Source organism: Gorilla gorilla, chromosome 20 (genome assembly GCF_029281585.2).
Source record: "Gorilla gorilla gorilla isolate KB3781 chromosome 20, NHGRI_mGorGor1-v2.1_pri, whole genome shotgun sequence".
Classification (NCBI taxonomy): Eukaryota; Metazoa; Chordata; class Mammalia; order Primates; family Hominidae; genus Gorilla; species Gorilla gorilla.
This window is the reverse complement of record NC_073244.2, coordinates 53,641,831-53,665,201: the sequence shown is the minus strand read 5'-3', so window position 1 is coordinate 53,665,201 and position 23,371 is coordinate 53,641,831. Positions and strand designations below refer to the sequence as shown.

The following is a 23,371-nucleotide window of genomic DNA, read 5'->3' as shown; positions in this document are numbered from 1 at the left end:
TGGGACTATAGGTACCTGCCACCACACTCGGCTAATTTTTGTATTTTTAGTAGAGACGGGGTTTCACCATATTGGCCAGGATGGTCTTGAACTCCTAACCTCGTGATCTGCCTGCCTCAGCCTCCTAAAGTGCTGGAATTACAGGCGTGAGCCACCACGCCCGGCCAATAGCCAAATTTGTATTATTTATTTTTCTCTATTTTTTTTTTTAAATTAAAACCATATGTCAGCCAGGTGCAGTGGCTCATGCCTGTAATCCCAGCACTTTGGGAGGCTGAGGCGGGCGGATCACGAGGTCAGGAGATCGGGACCATCCTGGGTAACACGGTGAAACCCCATCTCTACTAAAAATACAAAATAATTAGCCGGGCGTGGTGGCGGACGCCTGTAGTCCCAGCTACTCGGGAGGCTGAGGCAGGAGAATCGCTTGAACCCGGGAGGTGGAGCTTGCAGTGAGCTGAGATTGCACCACTGGACTCCAGTCTGGGTGACAGAGCAAGACTCCATCTCAAAAAACAAAAAACAAACAAACAAAGCCATATATCGCTGCTGACTGTAGCCCACAGGAAGTGTGAACAGAATCCACTGGGTTCTTGAGACAGGATGGCTTAAGGAGGAGGTTTCAGGTTTGGGAGCCAGGCAGGCCTGGGCTGGGATCCCGGCCCCTCCTGTGCCAGCCGTGTGAACAGTTGTCTCTTCCCTCTCCAAGCCTGCCCTTCCCTGACACCCACGTGATGAGAGCCCAACTCCTGCCACCCAGGAAATGCAAGCTGGTGCCCTTTAATGTTATAATTCTCGTGGGGGGACAGACTTGGGTGCTTCTGGCAGGAAGAATTTTTCCAGCTTTGTTTTCCTCGAGGATTATGAGAAAAGGGTCTCAAGAATGAATCTTGACGTTCAAACTGGCTGCTATTATTGCAAAGCACTTTTAAAGATTGCAGGGAATCGATTTTCTGACCTCATGCCTAGGCTGAGTCCTACACATTTGCAGCCCAACCTTGGCTTTTGGAGAGTGTAGGGCTTAAAATTAAGGCTCTCCTCTCTGCTGGGGCTGGTGGCTCACACCTTTATAATCCCAGCACCATGGGAGGCCAAGGCAGGAGGATTGCTTGAGGCCAGGAGCTTGGGACCATAGCAAGACCCCATCTCTACAAAAAACCAATTTTTAAAAAATTAGCTGGGCATTGTGGTGCATGCCTATGATTCCAGGTACTCAGGAGCTGAGGTGGGAGGATCACTTGAGCCTGAGAGGTCAAGGCTTCAGTGAGCTATGATCCCACCACTGCACTCCAGTCTGAGTGACAGAGCAAGATCTTGTCTTTAGAAAAAAAAAAAAAGATAATTCCCCTTCCTGCCCTATTTCTGAGGCTTCTTCTTGCCTATCTCCAGAAGGAAATCTTCTAAGTGCCTTCATGAGAGACAGGGGGCATTTGGGAGTCCTATTCTCTCCTCTAGCAAAATCTCCTCTAGCAAAATCTCTCCTCTAGCAAAATGTCCCACCTGGGACAGCAGTCAGCATGGCGGGACACCAGGGACTAAGCCCTCCCTCTGCCCCCACTTGTCTCCTCCTCCCTGTCTGTCTATCTCTGAGCATTTCTTACTTTACTGTGTTTCCCATGGGGTGTCTTCTCACCAGGCCTGTCTCTAAATCTTTCTTCTTCTCTTGAATCCTCCCCATCTCTGCCTGTGGGTCTCTGTCTCTCACTCTGCCTCTTTGCCTCCTGTGTTTTCCAGGCCTCGGAACTGGGAATGACCTCAGCGTTTTACAAGTACATCCTCACCACCATGGTGTGTATGCCCTCTGGCCCATCTCTGCCCCCACTTCCTTCCCATCACAGCTGTCCCATTAGGGCTCGGCCCCAGGCCTCATCACCTCTTCCTGGTCCCAGGACTTCCCCATCCTGCATCTGGACGGTATTGTGGAGGACTCCTCCAACATCCTGGGCTTCTCCATGTTCAACACGTCCCACCCCTTCTACCCTGAGTTTGTCCGCAGCCTCAACATGTCCTGGAGGGAGAACTGTGAAGCCAGCACCTACCCAGGCCCTGCGGTGAGCACACAGATACCCAGTCACACCCAGAAACACTCTGTGCACAGATACTTCTAGGGCCCCCTTTCAGACCTCGCTCAGATCATGCTCAGAACCCTCTCGCCCTCCCTGAGGCCTCGTGGTGTGGCCTTGTGATGCATTGGACCCATGTCCTCCTCTCTCTCTACCTCCCACACCACTCTGGCCACACCAGCTCCTCGAGGTGCCTCTGATGCCCCAAGCAGGTGCACCTCAGGGCCTCTGCACACCCTCTTCCCCCTGCTTCCTGTGCACTTTCCGAGAGAAGCAGTGGCTTGCTCCCCATCACTAGGACATTGCTCCAGTGTCCCCTCAGGTATAAGATTTTTCCTTCCTCCTCCTGTTTAAAAAATGGTAAACTTGGCCCAGCGCAGTGGCTCACACCTGTAATCCCAGCACTTTGGGAGGCCGAGGCAGGTGAATCACCTGAGGTCAGCAGTTCAAGACCAGCCTGGCCAACATGGAGAAACCCCATCTCTACAAAAGTACAAAAATTAGCTGGGCATGATGGCAGGTGCCTGTAATCCAGCTACTTGGGAGGCTGAGGTGGAAGAATCACTTGAACCTGGGAGGCGGAGGTTGCAGTGAGCTGAGATTGTGCCATTGCACTCCAGCCTGGGTGAGAGAGCAAGACTCCGTCTCAAAAAAAAAAAAAAAGTAAATTGGCCAGGCATGGTGGCTTATACTTGTAATCCCAGCACTTTGGGAGGCTGAGGCAGGAGGATCACTTTAGTCCAGGAGTTCGAGATCAGCCTGGCCAACATGGTGAAATCCTGTTTCTGCTAAAAATACAAACATTAGCTGGGTGTGGTGGCGTATGCCTGTAATCCCAGCTACTTGGGTGGCTGAGGCACAAGAGTCGCTTGAACCTGGGAGGTAGAAGAGGTTGCAGTGAGCCAAGATTGTGCCACTGCACTCCAGCCTGGGTGACAGAGCAAGACTCTGTCTCAAAAGAAAAAAAAAAAAGGTAAACTACCTATTTTTTCACCCCTCCCTGCCTTGTCTTTTTCCATAGCACTTATATTTGCTTATTTCATCACAATGTGGCTTACTGTATATTAGACTTACATAGAGATATGGATTTGAGGACTGTAAGTTCCATGAGGGCAGGGGGTTCTGTTTATTTTGTTCACCATTGTATCCCCAGCACTTAAAATAGCCTAGCTCATAACAGGTGTCTGATAATAGATGTTGAATAAATACCAGCATACAAAAAATGCATATTTATGTGTATTTGTTCACAGACATCTACTCAGATACCAAGACACCAAGACACTTCTACGCGCAGAGCACACATGGACACCAAGCTGTCCAGTCAGATGTGTCCACACAGGGACATCACACACCCCAACACAGAGGCACATTTGTGTGTACCCCTGTGCACATCTACACAACACAGATACTCAGACCTTCACACTAACACAGCTGGGGCACACCCTAAGAAGCACACACAGACACCGTGGTTGTGTCACAGATTGGGGACTAGAGTGTATGGGATGCTAACTGTGTGCCAGGCACTGTTCTGAGTGCTTTACAGGCGTTATGTCACCAGAGCCCCATAACAGCACGTGAAGGTAGAGATTACTATTATCCTCATTTTACAGAGAAGGAAACTGAGGTTCAGGGAGGAATGAGGACTTAGCCCTGTCAAAGAATGAGAAAATAGCAGAGCCAGGGCTCTAGCTCTGAGCCACCTGCCTCCCAGGCCCGCGACCAATCATTGTATGCTCCTGCCTCTCTGACACCACACCCAAGCTGCGTATAGATGAATGGGCATGGTCATCCAGCCCCACTCATGTAAACGTGCCCCAGACACACTCAGACGGGGACTATGGCCATCTTCCCTGGCCTGCATCACCCAGATTCCCAGACATACCTGCCCATGCAGGTGACACAGCTAGCTATCCAGGCACCCTCTGAGAGATACATGGCCACATACAGTCTGGGAGACCTACTCCCACCAAGACATGGGAAGCACACACACCTTTCCCGCTGTCAATTCCACTTCCCAAGAAAGACACCAGAGCCACTTCCTCACTCCTGACCCACCCAGTTTCCCATTCCTGGGGAGAGGGAAGTTATTTGAGGGTTTGAGGGTGGCAGCTCAGGGGCCTTTGGGGCTCCTCTGCCTAAGCAGCCTCTTATCCATCCCACCCCCGCCTCTGTCCCACCGCAGCTGTCAGCTGCCCTGATGTTTGACGCCGTGCACGTGGTGGTGAGCGCTGTCCGAGAGCTGAACCGCAGCCAGGAGATTGGTGTGAAGCCTCTGGCCTGTACATCGGCCAACATTTGGCCCCACGGGACCAGCCTCATGAACTACCTGCGCATGGTGAGCCCGAGCGGGGATGGGTGGAGGAGGCAGGACACGGCCACCTCAGGTGGGAGCGCTCACTGTGACCACCCTGTGGCCCTCCGCCCTCCCTGCTCTTCCCACCGTACCCACTGCCTCCCCTGTCCACTCCTGGCTGTTGCTGCCTATCTGGGTTACTCTTTCTCTCTCTTTCTGAGTCTTGCCCTCTTCATGCCTTTTGTCCCATCTCCTCTTGCTTCCTTGCATGTTATCTTTCTCTTTTGACTGTGATCTTCCTCTTCTCTCTCTTGTCCCCTCCACCCCGGTCTGTCTGTGCCTTTCTCTGTGGATGTCTCACCACGCTGGGCCTTCCCTGCCCATCTCTGGGCCCCTGCACTCTCCCTCTGCCCCACCTCCCCACCCTGCCAGGTAGAGTATGATGGGCTGACCGGGCGGGTTGAGTTCAACAGCAAAGGGCAGAGAACCAACTACACCCTGCGCATCCTAGAAAAGTCCCGGCAGGGCCACCGTGAGGTGAGCAGACCCAGGGTGACGCCAGAGCCCTGCTGGGGTGAGGGTGGGGGCGGGCCCAGAGGCTGCCATGACCTCAGGCAGGGCCTGAGCTGACAGCACCCTCTCTGCCCCCTAGATTGGGGTGTGGTACTCTAACCGCACCCTGGCCATGAATGCCACCACCCTGGACATCAACCTGTCGCAGACACTGGCCAACAAGACCCTGGTGGTCACAACCATCCTGGTGAGTGGCCCTAGATGGGGGCCTGGGAGTGGTAAGTGAAGGGGCCTGAACGCTGGGCCTTCCCTGGCGCTGCCCTGAGCCCAGTCCTAGCTCCCACCGTGAGGTGGAGGGATGCATTGGCTGGCACAGCGCATAGGCCAGTGGGGGCTGGGATTCCTGCACGCAGCAACTCCAGGTTGTGAACAAGGCGCTACCATCCTAAACGCTGCCAGAGCAGGGAGGGAGCAGACTGCCCTCAGGGCCAGATTTAACCCAGCTCTTTGCACAGTATCTGGCCCTGGTCAATCCTGATGAATCATGATTGCCAGAACAGTTGTTTTGCCACCCTTGCCAACAACATGTATCAACAATGCCAACTCAGTGTCCATCTTGAAGTTGTGGAAACTGAGGCTCAGAGAGGGGAGGTGACTTGCCCAGGGTCACACAGCAAGCACCCGGCACAGCCAGGACTGGAAGCTATGTCTCTAATCCTTCAGAGCCTGAGTCTTGACCTCTGTGTTCTGAAGCTCCAGACCTCTCAGTACCCAAGCACCAGACAGGGGCGTTGTCCTGTAGCCCTGGGGGTGCCACTCCTGCATTTCACCAAATCAGAGGCAGAGGGGCCTTTGTATGTCAAGTATTTATTGATCGCCTGTTCTGCACCGGGCACTGTGCTAGGCCCTTTCCAAGCGTCATTCTTTAGACCTCACGGCTACCCTTGTGAGCTTCGTCTTATTTCCCCCTTTTGAGGGTAAGGAAGCAGGTCACACAGTGAGTCCCCGGCAGAGCTAGTGTCAGGCTCGGAGCTGGTGCCCTCTCTGCTGCACCATGCTGCCTCCTGCCAGGCACAATGGGCTTCCAGTGCCTTAGGAGGTCAGGGAGGGGGTGATCCACAGGGCCTGGCAAGCAGGAGGCTTCCCCAAGCGGCTGGCCTGGAGGCTGGACATGCCAGGCAGCCATGCTCTTCACAGTGGCCAAGTCCGTGGCCTGTCAGCACTCGTTGTTACTGAGGGAGCCGCTCAGTAACTCTGAGCTGTGTCAGCTATTCGCTGTGGATGCTGACATTCAGAGAGGGTTACAAGAGGGTTTTGCAGGATGTTAGAGGGCCACCTAAAGCAGTGAGTCGCAGAGCAGTTCCCTCAGTCCCTAGGGAACTCCTCATCTAAAATGGACCTCAAGTCCCTCTGGAGCAGGGCCAGTGATCCTGTTGTGGAGGGACAGATGGTCTGCAGACGGGAAACCAGACATCTCCTAACAGCCTCCCCAGGGGGCCCTGGGGGCTTGGCTAGGAGCAGTCAGACCCTCTGTGCTGTGGTGTGCGGTCAATCCCTGAAGCCTCCTGGAGGCAGAAGAGTTGGGGGCCTTGGTGGGGAACAGGGTGCAAAGGTCAGGGAGGGGAGGTCAGGAGAGCTGAGCTGTGACCCTGGGAGCTTCAAGTGTCTTCACTCTCCTCCCTGCTTCTCCTCAAGGCCTGGGAGCTTGTATTTTTCTTCCCTTCCTGATGTTCACCCATCTCTTGATGGGTTGATTCACTTATTCATTCCATAAATATTTACCAAAGCTGTATGGTGCTGGCCCTTACATTCTAGAAGCACATATATGAGTCAGGAGCTCTCAGGTGGCACCGGGAGGCTGTCCCAGTCTGATGGAGGAGATAGACCTGGACACAGTCATTCCCACAATGAGGGACTACCAAAGAAAGGAGGGACTGAGTCAGCTTTAGGAGGCTGGAGGAAGGCTTCCTGGCAGAGGTGGCATTAGATGGGGTTGCATAGGAGTTGGGTGCCCAGAAAATATCCCAGGCAGCAGGAGCGGCAGGAGGGGCAGGAGCTGGGGTTTTGGGAGGTGTTTGTCAGGTTGAACAGGGAGGCAACAGCCTCTGTGTACACAGCCAGACAAGCCCCGTTCATTCGCTGGTATTGCCTGACATGGGTTTCTGGGCAAGACCTGTGTCAGGCACTTGGAGATTCAGATGTGACTCAAACTGGGTGCCTAGGGCAAGATGTGGGTTAGAACTTGTCTCATTCGCTGCTCTATCCCAGGGCCTAGAGCTGTGACTGATACCTAGCAAGTACAGAGGGTTGTGGTGAGTGTTGGGACAGAGGCAGCCTAGGGGCTGCGGGGCAGCAGGTGGGGAAGGGGCTCTGAAGGATTCAGTTGTCCTGTGCTTTACCTTGGGGAGAGAGTGTTGAGCAGGAAGGGGCGGGGCCAGATCTGGAGTCAGGAAGGCTCCTTGTTGGCCCATGAGGGATGCTGCTAGGGATTAGAGGTGGTCCAGGTGTGGGAGCGAGGGCCTCTGGTGATGGGGTGCAGGCTGGCGCTGCCCCTGGGGCAGGCTCAGGGATCTCGTGCTGAGACAGGATGGGCTGGTGCTGAGATAGAGAGAGGCCCCATGGGGAAGCTGGGGGTGCAGAAGTCCCACGGAGTTGAGGCTGTGCATAGGCCCGCCCTCCTCAGCTGCTGGTCTCGCCCCAGTCTTGGAGAATTTGTCAGGGCACCCAGGTGGTCCTGAGGATTCCCTTCATTGAGCTGAGATGCCTCACTCTGCCCTTTGGTGACTAGTGTGGCAGTTAAGAGTAGTCTCTCTGCCGCGGACAGAGGGACCTCAGTCCCATTCCTCCACTCTTATTAGTTCAAGTCACTTAACTACAGTATACATTGCTTTATCTATAAAATGGGTCTGCGTCTCGCCTTGAGGAGCAGTGGGAGGATCACATGAGCTAAGAAGGCCCTTGCAGTGCCCAAGGTACGTGTGAGAGCACCTCCCTCCCTCCCTCCCTCTCCTGAGCTTGTGGTTCATGGCTTTGAGCATTGTGCCAAGCCCTGTGCTCATGTGACACAATCTTCACAGAAGCCCTGATTTTCGGATAAAGAAACTCAGGCATAGGAGGGTTAAATGACGTGCCCGAGGTCGCCCAGCTAGAAGGCAGCAGAGCCCACATGCCTGTCTTTTGCACCACGTTGCCTCTATTATTTTTTTATTTTTTTTTTATTTTTGAGACAGAGTCTTGCTCTGTCACCCAGGCTGGAGTGCAGTGGCGCGATCTCAGCTCACTGCAAGCTCCGCCTCCTGGGTTCACACCATTCTCCCGCCTCAGTGTCCCGAGTAGCTGGGACTACAGGCGCCTGTCATCACACCCGGCTATTTTTTTGTATTTTTAGTAGAGGCGGGGTTTCACCGTGTTAGCCAGGATGGTCTTGATCTCCTGACCTCGTGATCCGCCCGTCTCGGCCTCCCAAAGTGCTGGGATTACAGGCGTGAGCCACCGTGCCAGGCCACATTGCCTCCATTATTTCTACTTCTTTCTGAGCCCTCAGGGCTGTGTCCTGAGCCTGGCACTGCCATCCACACACTGTGTGCCCCTAGCAGGTCTCTCTATACTCAGTGTCCTCCTTTAAAATGAGGGGATTAAAGTATTCCTAGCAGTCTGGGCATGGTGGTTCACACCTGTAACCCCAGCACTTTGGGAGACCGAGGCGGGAGGATCACTTGGGCCCATGAGTTTGAGACCAGCCTGAGCAACATGGCGAAACCCCATCTCTACTAAAAATACAAAAATTAGCTGGGCGTGGTGGTGTACACCTTTAATCCCAGCTACTTGGGAGGCTGAGGCAGGAGGATTACTTGAACTCAGGAGGTTGAGGCTGCAGTGAGCCCAGATCATCAGATCATACCACTGCCAGGGCGACAGAGTGAGACCCTGTCTAAAAATAATAATAATAAATAAATACGTAAATAAAATATTCATAGCAGAGTGAGGAGGTTGGACTAGATCAGTGTTGTTGAAACTACACTGCAGGAAATCCTGGACAAGGATTTGGATCCCAGGTTCATGAAAGGGTCCAAGCAATCAGCTTGTAAGGAATGTTCTAGAACCTACCCTACTTTAATTTTTTGTTTTTACTTTTGAGAGATTTTCACTGAAGCGTAACACACATACAGAAATGTGCACAAATCGTGTTACTTCTCAATGAAGTTTCAAAAACTGAACACACCTGTGTAACCAACCAGCTGTCCCCAACCCAAAGCCTCCCCATGCCCTTCCAATCACTAACCCTCCAAGGCTAACCCCCATCTCAGCTTCCGTCACCACAGATCAGCTTTGCCCGCTCTTGAACCTCATATAAATGGCATCGTACTGTGTGTTCTTTCTTGAGACTGGCTTCTTCTGGCAACATTATGAGTTTCATCTGTGTCATTGCAAGTAGTGTAGTCTCATTGTTGTATGTTGAATGTACTGCAATTTCCTGATTCATCCAATCTGGATGGACGTTTGTTTCTGGCTTTTTGCTGTTAGGAATAGTACTACTAGGAAGGTTCTCTTCCATGTCTTTTGGTGAACATGTACTGGTGTTTCTGTTGGGTGTGTTCTAGTTGCTGGGTCGCAGGGTGTTTGTCCTAGCTTTAGCAGGTATTGTAAAAGTGTCTTCCAAAGTGATTGAACCACTTTCACTTTCATTCCCAGCGGCAGCAAATGAATGAAAATTCCACTTGCTCCTCGGTTTGTCAGTGGTGAGTGTATAAAGGTACCAACCATATATGGTGGTTTTCATTTGCATTTCCCTAATGATCAGGGAGGCAGAACACCTTTTTGTGTTTATTGGCTATTTGATTTTTCTTTGTTTTTGTTTTTTGAGAGAGGGTCTTGCTCTGTTACCCAGGCTGGAGTGCAGTGGCCCAATCGTAGCTCACTGCAGCTTCGACCTCCAGGCTCAAGCACTTCTCCTATCTCAGCCTCCTGAGTAGCTGGGACCACAGTCGTGCACCACCACACCCAGCTAATTAAAAACAATTTTTTTTAATTGACAGGGTTTTACGATGTTGCCCAGCCTGGTCTTGGACTCCTGGGCTCAAGGGATCCACCCACCTTGACCTCCTGAAGTGCTGGGATTACAGGCATGAGCCACTACACTTGGCCCTTTATTGGCTATTTGGAAATCCTCATTTGCAAGGTTCCTATTCATGTCTTTTTCTATTTTAAAAAAATTGGGATATGTGACTTTTTATTGATTTGTGAGTTATTTTTTATTTTTTTATTTTGAGACAGAGTCTTGCTCTGTCACCCAGGCTGGAGTGCAGTGGCACAATCTCGGCTCACTGCAAGCTCTGCCTCCCCGGTTTGCGCCATTCTCCTGCCTCAGCCTCCCAAGTAGCTGGGACTACAGGCGCCCGCCACCACGCCTGGCTAATTTTTTGTATTTTTAGTAGAGATGGGGTTTCACCGATTAGCCAGGATGGTCTCGATCTCCTGACCTCGTGATCTGCCCACCTCGGCCTCCCAAAGTGCTGGGATTACAGGCGTGAGCCACTGCGCCCAGCCTGATTGTGAGTTATTTATACATTCTTGGGTACAAGTCATTTGTCTGATGTATGTATTGCAAATGTCCTGTCCCCCTTTGTGGCTTATCTTTTCATTCTCAGTAGTATATTTTGGATAAAAGGATTTGATTTTTAATTTTACCAAAGTTCTGTTCATCAGCTTTTTTCCTTTATCGTTAATGATTTTAGAATTTAAGAATTCCGTGTATACCCCTATATCATGAAGATATTCTACTATTTGTGTTCTAAAAACGTAATAATTTTGCCTTTTACATTTGGGTCTGCCATCCTCCTGAAATTGATTTTTATGTAGCATGTGAGGTAGGAGAGTCAAAATACATTTTTTTCTTTTTTTTTTTTTTTGAGACAGAGTCTCACTCTGTTGCCCAGGCTGGAATGTAGTAGCATGCGATCTTGGCTAACTGCAACCTCCATCTCCTGGGTTCAAGTGATTCTCCTGTCTCAGCCTCCCGAGTAGCTGGGATTACAGGCGCCCACCACCACGCCTGGCTGATTTTTGTATTTTTAGTAGAGATAGGGGTTTCACCATATTGGCCAGGCTGGTCTTGAACTCCTGACCTCAAGTAATCCACCTGCCTCAGCCTCCCAAAGTGCTAGGATTACAGGCATGAGCCACCGCACTTGGCCAGAATACATTTTTTTCCATATGGGTATTTAATTCAGCAGCACCATTTATTATAACAATAATTCTTCCCCCTTCAGGACAGTTTTACCTTTGTCACAAATCAATATCCATTTATATGTGGGTTTCCAAACACTCCATTCTATTGTCTGTTTGTCTGTCTTTGTTCTAGTACTGCAGTGTCTTAAATACCATAGCTTTAAATTAAGTGTTAACATTTGGCAGCGTAAACCCCCAGTTTTGCTTTTCTTCTTTAGGATTACTTTGGTTCTTCTTGACTCTTTGCATTTCTTTTTATTTTTTATAAGTTATTTTTATTGAGACGGGGTCTTCCTATGTTGCCCAGGCTGGTCTTGAACTCCTGGGCTCAAGTGATCCTCCCTCCTTGGCCTCTCAAAGTGCTGGGACTACAGGCGTGAACCACCAAGCCCAGCCAACCATGCGTGTTCATACACACTTAAATATCATACTTCAATTTAAAAAAAATTGTTACACTGGGGAAGGGGGCTGAGCATGGTGGCTCATGCCTGTAATCCCAGCAGTTTGGGAGGCCGGGGTGGGCAGATCACTTGAGCTCAGGAGTTTGAGACCAGCCTGGGCAACATGATGAAACCCTGTCTCTACAAAAAATACAAAAATTAGCCAGGCTTAGTGCATCGCACCTGTGGTCCCAGCTACTCCGGAGGCTGAGGTGGGAGAATCACTTGAGCCCAGGAGGCGGAGGTTCTAGTGAGCCGAGATCGCACCACTACACTCCAGCCTGGGTAACAGAGCAAGACTCTGTCTCAAAAATAAATAAATAAAATTGGGGAAGGGACAGAAGTTAATACAAACCTACGTAAAATAGAATTCAAAGAGTACAAGGCAGGTGAGGAGTGAAAAATCAGTTTCCTTCCTTCCCTGGGTCTCTCATTTTCTTTTTTCAGAGGCCACCATCCTCCCAGAAATGTCTATGCATATACAAGCACATCGTTGCTCTTTCTTTAACAAAGAGTAGCATATTGTACACGTTGTTCTGTAGCTTGTTTTTTTCCTCCTAATATATCTTGTAGACCTTGCTATTTTAGTGGTTGCCTGGGATTCTTTTATGACATCGATAATCTTTTTAACTTGGCCCAAATTAGGTTGTTTCAGTCTTTGTTCTCACTACAAGCAATGCTGCACTGACTTTCTTGGACCTGCGTTTTTGATGCACAGCCATTTGTAGGGTAAATTCTTAGAATTGGACTTAGCAGTATCTCATTGTGTGGCTGCAGTGTTGGGCTTCTGCATAAGATTCTTTTTGAAGTCTGAAGACCCTGGATTTGAGGCTCCTTGAGGACCCTTCTGTTCTGATAGTCTGTGACTCTAAGTTGAGTCCTAGATTATGGTTATCTAATTTCTATTCACAGGCCCCAGTCTCTTTTTGTCTCTCTAAGCTCAGACCCCAGTCCTGAGACCCTGAACCTAAGTTCCTCAGTCTTGAATTTAGAGACCAGCTTGGCATAGTGGAAGGAACAGGGTTCAGAGTGCACAGTGACTGGGTTGTGAAGCCCAGCTCTGCCCTGTCTCCCTTCCCACTGCCCTGCTTCAGCTGGGTGGCCTTGGGCTAGATGCTTTACCTCTCTGAGCCTTGGTTCTATCCTCTATATGTCAAGGGGGCTGTATGGGAGCCAGGCCCTTGTCTCTAGGATTCTCAGTTTCTGATTCTCCAGCTTTGATACCCAACCTGGGTCCCTCGTCTCTCTCTGGCTTCTCCCATATCCACTGTCTGATTCTGTCCACTTGAGCTCAGTCTAGCACAGGGCTTAAGAGCGGAGCTTTGGAATCAGACAACTTGTCCTTCTCAGCCACTTACTACTTCACTTCTCTGGACCTCAGCATCCTCATCTCTAAAAGAGACGTAATAATACTGCCATCCCACGCTGACAGAATTGCTGTCACACAGCAAGCCCACAAGAAATGCTGGCTGTTGCCGCTATTATTAGTATTATCTCACATTCTTGTTCCCCGTTCCACAATTTTGGTTCTGGAAAGGCAGCTTAATAGAGAATCACTGACTGCTCTCCATTCCATCACCCTGTAGCTGTAGGGCTCTGTGGGGTCCTGGAGTCCAGAGCCTATGACCTGGCCACATAGTAGGAGATTCTATTACTGTGTGACAAACCACCCAGAACCCAGAAACTGAAACAATAGCAGTTGATTATTTTGCATGATTCCATGGGTCAACTTAGTGATTCTTTGGCTGGTCTCACTTGGGCACACTGTGGCAGCATTCAGCTGGTGTCCAGACTGGACTGGAAAGTGCAGAATGGCTGTGGATGCTGGCTGTTGGCTGGCATGCCTTGGTTCACTCACCCTCCAGCAGGCCAGCCTGGGCTTCCTTAAATGGGGGCTGCTCTGAAGGCTGAGACTCTGGAATTCACACAGCATCACTTCTGCCACATCCAGTTGGCCAAAACAAGTCATAAGGCCAGCTCAGACCACAAAGTCTGAACCCAGGGAGAAATGGACCCCATCTGTTGCTAGAAGAAGCAGCACAATATTGTGGCCACATCTACCATGGAGCTCAGTAATTGTGTGTTGAATGAATGAGAGGTGACAGAGGTCACTTAACCACTTTGAGCCTCCATGTCCACATGTGTAAAAGGAATCTACTTATGCCCATTTCAGTGTAAGGTCACCATAAGGAATTAAAATGATGTCATCGAGAGAACGCACAGCACAGGTTCTCAATACACAATAACCATTGTGGATATTTTATTTTATTTTATTTTTGAGAGAGTCTCACTCCATCTCCCAGGCTGGCCTGCAGTGGTGCAATCTCGGCTCACCGCAACCTGAGCCTCTGGGACTCTACCTCAGCCTCCCAAGTAGCTGAGACTACAGGTGCACACCAGCACGCCTGGCTAATTTTTGTATTTTTTATAGAGACGGGGTTTTGCCATGTTGCCTAGGCTGGTCTTGAGCTCCTGGGCTCAAGCCATCCACCTGCCTTGGCCTCCCAAAGTGTTAGAATTACAGGCTTGAGGTACTACACCTGGCTCATTGTGTATATTTTAACCAAAGCTCTTTCCTGGCTCTTCCCTAAGTCCTAAGTCCTTTTGTTCATTATTCCAAAGTGACATTGTACAAACAACCATTTAGACAATAGCTGTGTCCAGATAAGTTTCCCATTTGTTACCATCATCACATGCCTTGTTTTCCTAGCACTTGGACCATTCTTTCTGCTTTTGTGTTTCTTTGGCACCATGGGATCAGTAAAGTTTGCTCAAACCCCTCAGAAATAAGCGTCAATGTGGCAAACTGACTGTAGGTCAGAGATTGCAAACTAGAAACTGCGTTTGTTTTGGCCTGCAGAACATTTAATAATAATTGGTATTAGAATTTGAATTGGTTGCTGTATTGGTTCATTTTCATACTGCTGTAAAGAACTGCCCGAGACTTGGTAATTTATGAAGGAAAGAGGTTTAATTGACTCACAGGTTCAGCATGGCTGGGGAGGCCTTGGGAAATTTACAATCGTAGCAGAAGGCGAAGGGGAAGCAAGGCACCTTCTTCACAAGGCAGCAGGAGAGAGATGTGCCGAGTGAAGGGGGAAGAGCCCGTTATAAAACCATCAGATCTCGTGAGAACTCACTATCACTAGAAGAGCATGGGGGAAACCGCCCCCCTGATTCAGTTACCTCCACCTGGTCTCTCCCTTGACACATAGGGATTATGGGGATTACCATTCAAGGTGAGATTTGCGTGGGGACACAAAGCCTAACCGTATCAGTTGCTAACATTTATTTTATTTTATTTTAGAGACAGAGTTGCTCAGTTGCCCAGGCTGAAGTGCAGTGGTACAGTCATAGCTCACTGCAGCCTCAAACTCGGGCTCAAGCAATCCTCCCACCTCAGCCTTCCAAAGCAGTGGGATTTCAGGCATGCGAGTTGCTAACATTTATAACCAGGAGACTTTACAAAACAATCTTAAGTTTCCAAATTCTCTTAAAATTGCACCATCTGGGCCAGGTGCGATGGCTCACACCTGTAATCCCAGCACTTTGGGAGGCCGAGGTGGGCGGATCACTTGAGGTCAGGAGTTTAAGACCAGCCTGGCCAACATGGTGAAACCCCGTCTCTACTAAAAATACAAAAACAAAATTGGGCGGGCGTGGTGGCAGGCACCTGTAATCCAAGCTACTTGGCGGGGGTGAGGCAGGAGAATCGCTTAAATCCAGGAGGTGGAGGTTGCAGTGAATTGAGATCGCGCCACTGCACTCCAGCCTGGGTGACAGAGCAAGACTCTGTCTCCAAAAAAAAAAAAAAAATTGCACCATCTGTCATCTTCAGCCTGCCTCCCTCATGGGGAATTGGACTGGAGCTAAACCCTGGTGAGGGAATACCATCTTTAACCCATTAGTGGCTCATGAAGTTGGTTTGTTGAGTCGTTACCGGCCATGTGGAAAGATGAAGTATAGCAGAATAGAAAATATCAGTGTATTGCCCATAGTTACTAGGGCAAGGACTGTTCTGTGGAATTAAGTCTAGTTACGTGTGTTCATGTGTGGGTGACTTAGGTTGCAGGGTAAAATGTATCTTTTACTGTGAATTGTAATAAGAAATCTGAAAGCCCCTGATCCACTTTGGCACAAGCTCTATCCAGTCTGACTCACTCTAAAGTTACCTCCTCCCTCGTACGCATTTGAGCTTGGGACCAATGAGCATCAGGTTGGCTGCTGGAGATTAAAATGGCTCCCTGCAATCTGCCAGGGACTGGCAGTACCCATGTGTTTTTCCCTGGCTTTCAGGTCTATTCCCCACTCTGAGCATTTGTAAGTGAGAAATGTGTACTATGAATAAATCATCCCTGCTCAGCAAGCAGATTCCTGCTCTACCTGCCTGGTCCGGGCTCCAGGATCCGCAACCCAGCCACTAGACACCCAGCCTCTGACCACTGCTTTCTTCTGCCCACCCAGGAGAACCCATACGTCATGCGCCGGCCCAACTTCCAGGCCCTGTCGGGGAATGAACGCTTCGAGGGCTTCTGCGTGGACATGCTGCGGGAGCTGGCCGAGCTGCTGCGCTTCCGCTACCGCCTGCGGTTGGTGGAGGATGGGCTGTACGGGGCGCCCGAGCCCAACGGCTCCTGGACGGGCATGGTTGGCGAGCTCATCAACCGGGTATGGCTGGGCTGGGGCTGGGAAAGAGGCATGGATCCGGCGAGTGAGGGAGGGCGGGCAGCTGGGCAGCCAGTCGAACCTTAGAAGCAGCCTGGCCGGTGGCAGAAGAGGAAGGAGCCATGAAGGGCCCCTGACACCACCTCACTGATGTTGCGCTGTATGCCTGTGCCTGGCGGGTGCCGTGGGATGGGACAGAGGAGGAGAGGTGGTACATGCATCACCACCTGTGTCCTGCTTTGCCAAATGCCCCTTTCATGCCACCTTGGATTAGTCGGTGTGCAAAGATTTGTTAAGTGAATGAAAGAGACATGGAGTGGGGAGCAGGAAAAGGTCTGAGAAGGTCAAAGGCTTCCTGCAGGAGGCAGGGCTGAGAGCAGGGAGCACACCTCACCTGTGTGCTATGCCCAGCACCTGCTAGGGAGGGCCTGGCACATCATGGACCTGGAGGGCTGCATGTAGAACTCATACATTCACCCACTCAGTGGCTGTTTATTGAGTACCTACTATGTGCCTTGCCTCTTGCTGGGCATGGGATCCCACTGTGAGCACAGTGGATCTGGACCCTGCCCCCAAGAGCTTAGAGTCTCTTTGGGGTGCAAGACAGTGAATGACCACAGCACAGAGCCGTCTGGGCTGTGATTGGGGAGCTCAGAGGAGGGTCCCAGAGGAGGTTCCTGACCCAGTCAGGCATCCCAGGAGGGCTTCCCAGAAGAGATGATACCCAAACTGATTCCCAAAGGTCATGAAGGAGTTAGCAAGGTGAAGGGGGTGTGGGAGAAGGGGAGCGTATTTAGAGCAGGGGAAATAGCATCTACAAAGATGGGGTGATACTAGGGAGTGGGGTGCACTGGAGGAACCAGCGGGGCCTGAGCGTGGGCAGAATTTGGTTGCAGCTGAGGAGGGATGGAAGGCAGGGCCATGGGAGGTGGCAGGCAAGGGTGCAGTGGAAAGGATCTTTGGGTGTCAGACACTCCTAGATTTGAATCCTTAAGTGTCATTTCTCTCCTCTGAACCTCAGTTTTCCCCACCCTAAGATGGGGATAATAATACCTTGCAGGTCTATAGTGAGGGTTACAGGACATGGGGACAAGTACCTCACACATCGCTTGGCAGATACTGGGGGACTGAAATGTAGTTCCTCTTTTTATTCCAGGTGGGAGAAACTATGGGCACAACTTCCCAGAGGCAGGACTGTGCCCTGGGAGATAAGTAGGCCCCTGATTAGGACACTCCCAGAGCTGGTGTGCAGACCAAGGGGCTGTGGCCAGAGATGGGCAGGGCAGCCTTGACGTTAGACTTGACAGAGCTCATCAGAGATTCTCACCCTCCTCTCTCTCATGCCAGAATTTACAGCATCCAACCCCCTGAACATCACCAGGGAAGACATGAGAGGGCCACTTTGCTTGACAAGGACGTTTATCCCTTAGGGCACTGACTTTCAAAAGTTATTTTGACAGCAGAACTTTTTTTCCAATTGCAAACTCCCTCAGAACCCTGGGCAAGAGCAGAGCTGCTCTGGTGAAGGCAGAGATGGGGGGGCCTCCCACCCCACCCCACAGGCAGGTCCCAAGGCGCTGCTCCATAAAGCTGCCAGCTGGTTTGAAAACTTCTGCCCCAGGGTAAGTTTTAAGGTCAGGGTGAATTTTATTATTATTATTATTTTATTTATTTATTTATTTATTTTGGAGACAGAGTCTCCTCTGTTGCCCAGGCTGGAGTGCAATGGCACGATCTCTGCTCACAGCAACCTCTGCCTCCCTGCAACCTCCACCTCCCGGGTTCAAGCGATTCTCCTGCCTTGGCCTTCCGAGTAGCTGGGATTACAGGTGCGCCACCGTGCCTGGCTGATTTTTGTATTTTTTGGAGCAACAGGTTTTCGTCATGTTGGCCAGGCTGGTCTTGAACTCCTGGCCTCAAGTGATCCGCCCACCTCACCTCCCAAAGTGCTAGGATTACAAGTATGAGACACCACACCCAGCCCAGGGTGAATTTTAAAGCCTGAAGCCCAAAGAGGCCCCAGGTGAGACAGGAGATGAGAAGCCCCAGAGCTGACAGCTCTATGCCCACCTGAGGGCACAGGCTTCCTCGTGACCTGTTTCCACAGCCTGGTCTTTAGTCACGTAGGCTCAGAAATATTCCTTCATCTGGTATCCCAGAAATAAGCAGGCTCCAAGGGAGTAGCCCTGCACCTGAAGTCACTCTAAACTGGATGCCCTTTTTTCACCAACAGAGAAGTCTGGAACAGTCCTTATTTACAGCTGTCTGACCTTTGTGTCTCAGGGCCTACTCAGTAGGGTAGGGTGAGAGGATTTGGGGCCTGGGGCCATCAAAGTGTGGCAGCTGAGAGTGTCTGTGGTTGGCTGTTTGAAGCTTAGCTCTGCTGTGCACTGGTTGTGTGGCTTTGGGCAAGTGCTTAACATTTCTTTAGGTTGTAGTTTGTTCAACTGTAAAATTGGGGAATAACAGCCCTTTAGCACATAGGGTTGTTTTGAAGAACAACATGCAGTGAAGAACTTAGAACAGGGCCTGGTGCATAGTGAGTGCTGTATGCGTGTGTCCTTTTTTTTTTCCTTTGAGACTGGGTCTCTCTCTGTTGCCCAGGCTGGAGCGCAGTAGTGCAATCACAGCTCACTGCAGCCTCAACCTCCTGGGCTCAAGCGATCCTCCCACCTCAGCCTCCCGAGTTGCTGGGACTATAGGCATATGCCATAATGCCTAGGTAATTTTTGTGTTTTTTGTAGAGGTGGGGTCTGGCCCTGTTGCCTAGGCCGGTCTTGAACTCCTGGGCTTAAGCAATCCTCCCACCTCAGCCTTCCAAAGTGCTGGGATTATACTATTTTTATTATTGTTATTATTCATACCAGCATGGCCAGCACATACATAGATTTGTGTGTTCATCCATTTTCCATTCGGCCAATGTTTGTTGAGTGCCTACTGTATACCAAGCCCTGTGCTATACCCTGGGGATACCATGGTGAACAAGCCCGATGTGCTCTTACTGAGTGGGCTAAAGGGTTTGGGCCTCAGCAGAAAACCCATGGGATGCCCTTGAAGAGTTTTGTTTTTGTTTTTGTTTTGAGACGGACTCTGGCTCTGCTGCCCAGGCAGGCTGGAGTGCCGTGGGGTGATCTTGGCTCACTGCAACCTCTGCCTCCTGGGTTCAAATGATTCTCCTGCCTCAGCCTCCTGAGTAGCTGGGACTACAGGCGCATGCCACCACACCTGGCTAATTTTTGTATTTTTAGTAGAGATGGGTTTTGCCATGTTGGCCAGGCTGGTCTCAAACTCCTGAACTCAGGTGATCCACCTGCCTCAGCCTCCCAGAGTGCTGGGATTACAGGCATGAGCCACCATGCCCGGCCCCCCTTGAAGGGTTTTGATCTGGCTCAAGTGAATTGGCCCTGGGGTTGGGGGAAGCAGTGGTAACAGGAAGACCAGTGAGGAGATAAGGAATGAGCTGGTGGGCCTCAGGCGGGAGAACGTCAGAGCTAGAGACTAGGGGAAGGGATAAAGAGCACCAGGGCTTGGTGACTGCCTAGGGTGGGGGATGCAGGAGAGGACAGGAGGAAGAGCGTTCCTCCTGTGTCTGGCTTGGGCATCTGGGTGATGGCAATGACATTTACAGGGAGAACACTGGAGGAGGAGCTGGAGCATGAAGGATAGGCGGGGTTTGGCCTTGCCCTGCTGTGGGATAGCCGAGTGTGCCGAGCTGCACAGGAATAGTCACCACCGTCATCACAACAGCAGCAGCTGTCATTTGTTGATTTCACAGCATGTGCGAGGAACCTTTCAAGTGTTACTTAACATAATTTTCATAGCAGTCCTTCATGGCCTGAGGATCACTGCCCAGTGTGAGATCTGGAGTCCCCAATGCACAGGGCTGCAGCCAGGTGTGTCTGACTTAAGGCCTGTGCCCTTTCCTGCCCTCCAGCTGGGAACTTGGGAAGCTCGGAGTACACTGATGGAGTGGCACACTGTGCCAGGCCCTTGTCTGAGCTTTCTGACTTGTCTCCATCCTTGACTCCTCATGGCCACCCAGTGAGGGAGGGACTGGTATTAGCCCCGTTTTCTCAAATGTACAGTGAGGCATCAAGGTTTCATGTCCAGGCCCATGGCTAGTGACCAGGAGAGCCAAGGTGGGCACCCCATCAGGGTGGCCCAGAGCTGGTGAGTGACTTCCAGATGGAAGACAGCCTGGGGCACCAGCATCCTGCCAGTCACCCCTGAGCCAGGCACAGGGCTCCTTGGCCCGTCTTGAATTATGACCCATTTTTTCCACCCAGTGGCCATGGCTGACATTGGCCTTCTCCCTGCCATCACTGCCATGGTGTGAATTCAGGTCCCACCCCTCTCATCAGCCTCCTTACTGGCCTCCTGGCTTCTAGTCTCTCCACTCCCCAGCTTGTCCTCCAATAGAACCTTTTTACAGTGTGAGTCTGATCTGTCACTTGTATGCTTTAACTGAAGCCCCTGAGGCCCTCAGGATAAAGCTTAGCCTTCAAGGGCAAAGAAGATCTTAGGTCAGGGTCCCAGGAAGCTGACTCTGAGATGGAGATGTAGAGGCAGGAGGTGTGATGGCGTGCCCCTGGAAACCTGCCCTGTGTGGGAGGGAAGGAAGCAGGCTTGGGCAGAGGAGTTGAGCTGCGCTGCAGTCACAACTGGGCCTTAGCTGTCCCACAGGCAGCTCTGGAGCTGAGCTGGCCATCAAGGACCTCCCCCTGTGGTAAGGGTGCCAGGCCTTTAAGCACCCACTGATATGTCACTGGACGTGGGCTGCTCTTGGGGAGAGTCAGGACTTTGGGTGAGGGGACGCTTTTCTACTGACAGAGCTGAGAGCCATCAGCCACCTACACCCTGGGCAGCTGAGGCAATGAGTGCCCCGCTCCTGAAACAGAGTCTGGGTAGCCACCATGGAGTCCACTATAGCAGTGCACTGGTTAGGAGCCAGAAGGAGCCAGCTTCAGGTCCCCAGTGCTCCCACATGATCCCTGCAAAGCCACTTATCTCTGAAGGTCAGTCACTCCTTTTGAAAAGGGGCTAATGTTACCTCCCTCACAGAGGGTTTTTTGTTTGTTTGTTTTTGTTTTTCTTTTTGAGGCAGAATCTCACTCTGTCGCCCAGGCTGGAGTGCAATGGCGTGATCTCGGCTCACTGCAACCTCTGCCTCCAGGGTTCAAGCGATTTTCCTGCCTCAGCCTCCTAAGTAGCTGGGATTATAGGAATGCACCACAATGCCCGGCTATTTTTGTATTTTTAGTGGAGACGGGGTTTCGCCATGTTGGCCAGGCTGGTCTCGAACTCCGGACCTCAAGTGATCTGTCCGCCTTGGCCTCCCAAAGTGCTAGGATTACAGGCATGAGCCACTGCACCCAGCCAGTGAGTTTTAAGGCAATTAAATGAGAGCGCATTTGCACAGAGCCTGGCACATGCCTGGCTCACATGTGGTCACTACTGCTAGATACCTTTCTTGAGGCGGTCTGTATGTGAGTGTAGTTAGAAGAATGGGCTTTGGAGTCGGCTAACCCTGGGTTCAAATCTGGACTTACTCCTTACTGGCTTTGTGACCTGCAGGCAGGTGGCTGCCCCCTCTGAGCCTTAGTGTCCCCTCAAATGGGGAGTGGTGACCCCCTAACTTGGAGGGGTATCACAGGGGACAGATGAGATCAGCACAGGTCATAGATGCTGGCATGACCAAGACGATACCCACCCACCTCACCTGTGGCCTCCACACCCTGGGGATGGGAGCCTTGTCTACTTAGCTATGTCCCCAGCTCAGGGCCTGACACATGGCAGGTTTCCAGTAAATTAGTGTTGAATGGGCAATTGACTGATTCTATCAAGGAGTCTTTAGAAATGTTGTCCCCAGTTCTCTTCATCTGATAGAAGACGCACACACATGCCAGGCATGGTGGCTCACGCCTGTAATCCCAGTACTTTGGGAGGCCGAAGTGGGAGGATCACTTGAGCCCAGGAGTTCAAGACCAACCTTGGCAACATGGTGAAACCCTATCTCTACAAAAATTGAAAAAAATTAGCCAAGTGTGGTGGCATGTGCCTGTAGTCCCAGCCACTCAGGAGGCTGGGAGGTGGGAGGATCACCTGAATCTGGGAGGTTGAGGCTGCAGTGAGCCATGATTGCACCACTGCATTCCAGCCTGGGTGACAGAGTGAGACCCTGTTTTAAAAAAATAGGCTGGGCACAGTGGCTCACATCTGTAATCCCAGCACTTTGGGAGGCCAAGGCGAGCAGATCACCTGAGGTCAGGAGTTCGAGACCAGCCTGGCCAACATGGTGAAACCCCATCTCTACTAAAAATACAAAAAAATTAGCCAGGCGTAGTGGTGTGCACCTGTAATCCCAGCTACTCAGGAGGCTGAGGCAGGAGAATCGCTTGAACCTGGGAGGCGAAGGTTACAGTGAGCCGAGATTGCGCCACTGCATTCCAGCCTGGGCGACAAGAGTGAGACTCTGTCTCAAAAATAAAAATAAATAAATAAATAAATAAAGTCCATTTCATTAAAAAAATTTTACATTATACTGTGTTTCCGGTTATAAAACATATTTGTATTAAGTATAATCCTATTTTGCACAACAATAGCAAGTATATATGCATTAAAAAAGCATTTTTGCATACCATCAGAAATTTTCATAAGCAATTATTTGAGAAGGAACTCCTTTATTTTCTGTTTATATATGTAATACTAAATGATAAAATACCAAATGGTACAAATAGCAGAAACACTGGATATACATGATGGTCTTACACCTCAGAGACCATATTCCTCCAACTCATTTTCTACAAATTCATTAATACAGGTACATCTTTAAATTTCTTAATTTTTTTGAGACAGAGTCTGGCTCTGTTGCCCAGGCTGGCGTGCAGTGGCACGATCTTGGCTCACTGCAACCTCCACCTCCCAGGTTCAAGCAATTCTTCTGCCTCAGCTTCCCAAGTAGCTGGGATTACAGGCGCCCACCACCATGCCAGGCTAATTTTTTTGTATTGTTTAGTAGAGACGGGGATTTCACCATGTTGGCCAGGCTGGTCTCGACTCCTGACCTCAGGTGATCTGCTCACCTTGGCCTCCCAAGGTGCTGGGATTAAAGGCGTGAGCCACCATGCCCAGCCTAAATTTCTTAAATTTTTATTTTTGCAAAAATGATA

General features: G+C 50.6%; 1 protein-coding gene across 5 annotated transcripts in view; it reads left to right on the top strand.

Moving 5' to 3' along the window:
- GRIK5 (glutamate ionotropic receptor kainate type subunit 5) overlaps window positions 1-23,371 on the top strand; it is a 74,075-nt gene that overhangs the window by 13,523 nt on the left and 37,181 nt on the right. For 3 of the 5 annotated variants that reach the window (XM_055369532.2, XM_031004071.3, XM_031004072.3), the window contains exons 7-12: window positions 1,735-1,788; window positions 1,890-2,051; window positions 4,246-4,398; window positions 4,789-4,893; window positions 5,009-5,116; window positions 16,002-16,205. In XM_055369532.2, the coding sequence (XP_055225507.1) occupies window positions 1,735-1,788; window positions 1,890-2,051; window positions 4,246-4,398; window positions 4,789-4,893; window positions 5,009-5,116; window positions 16,002-16,205 (786 nt within the window). The remainder of the gene's footprint in view (window positions 1-1,734; window positions 1,789-1,889; window positions 2,052-4,245; window positions 4,399-4,788; window positions 4,894-5,008; window positions 5,117-16,001; window positions 16,206-23,371) is intronic. The other 2 variants (XM_055369528.2, XM_055369529.2) reach the window with 1 other exon arrangement.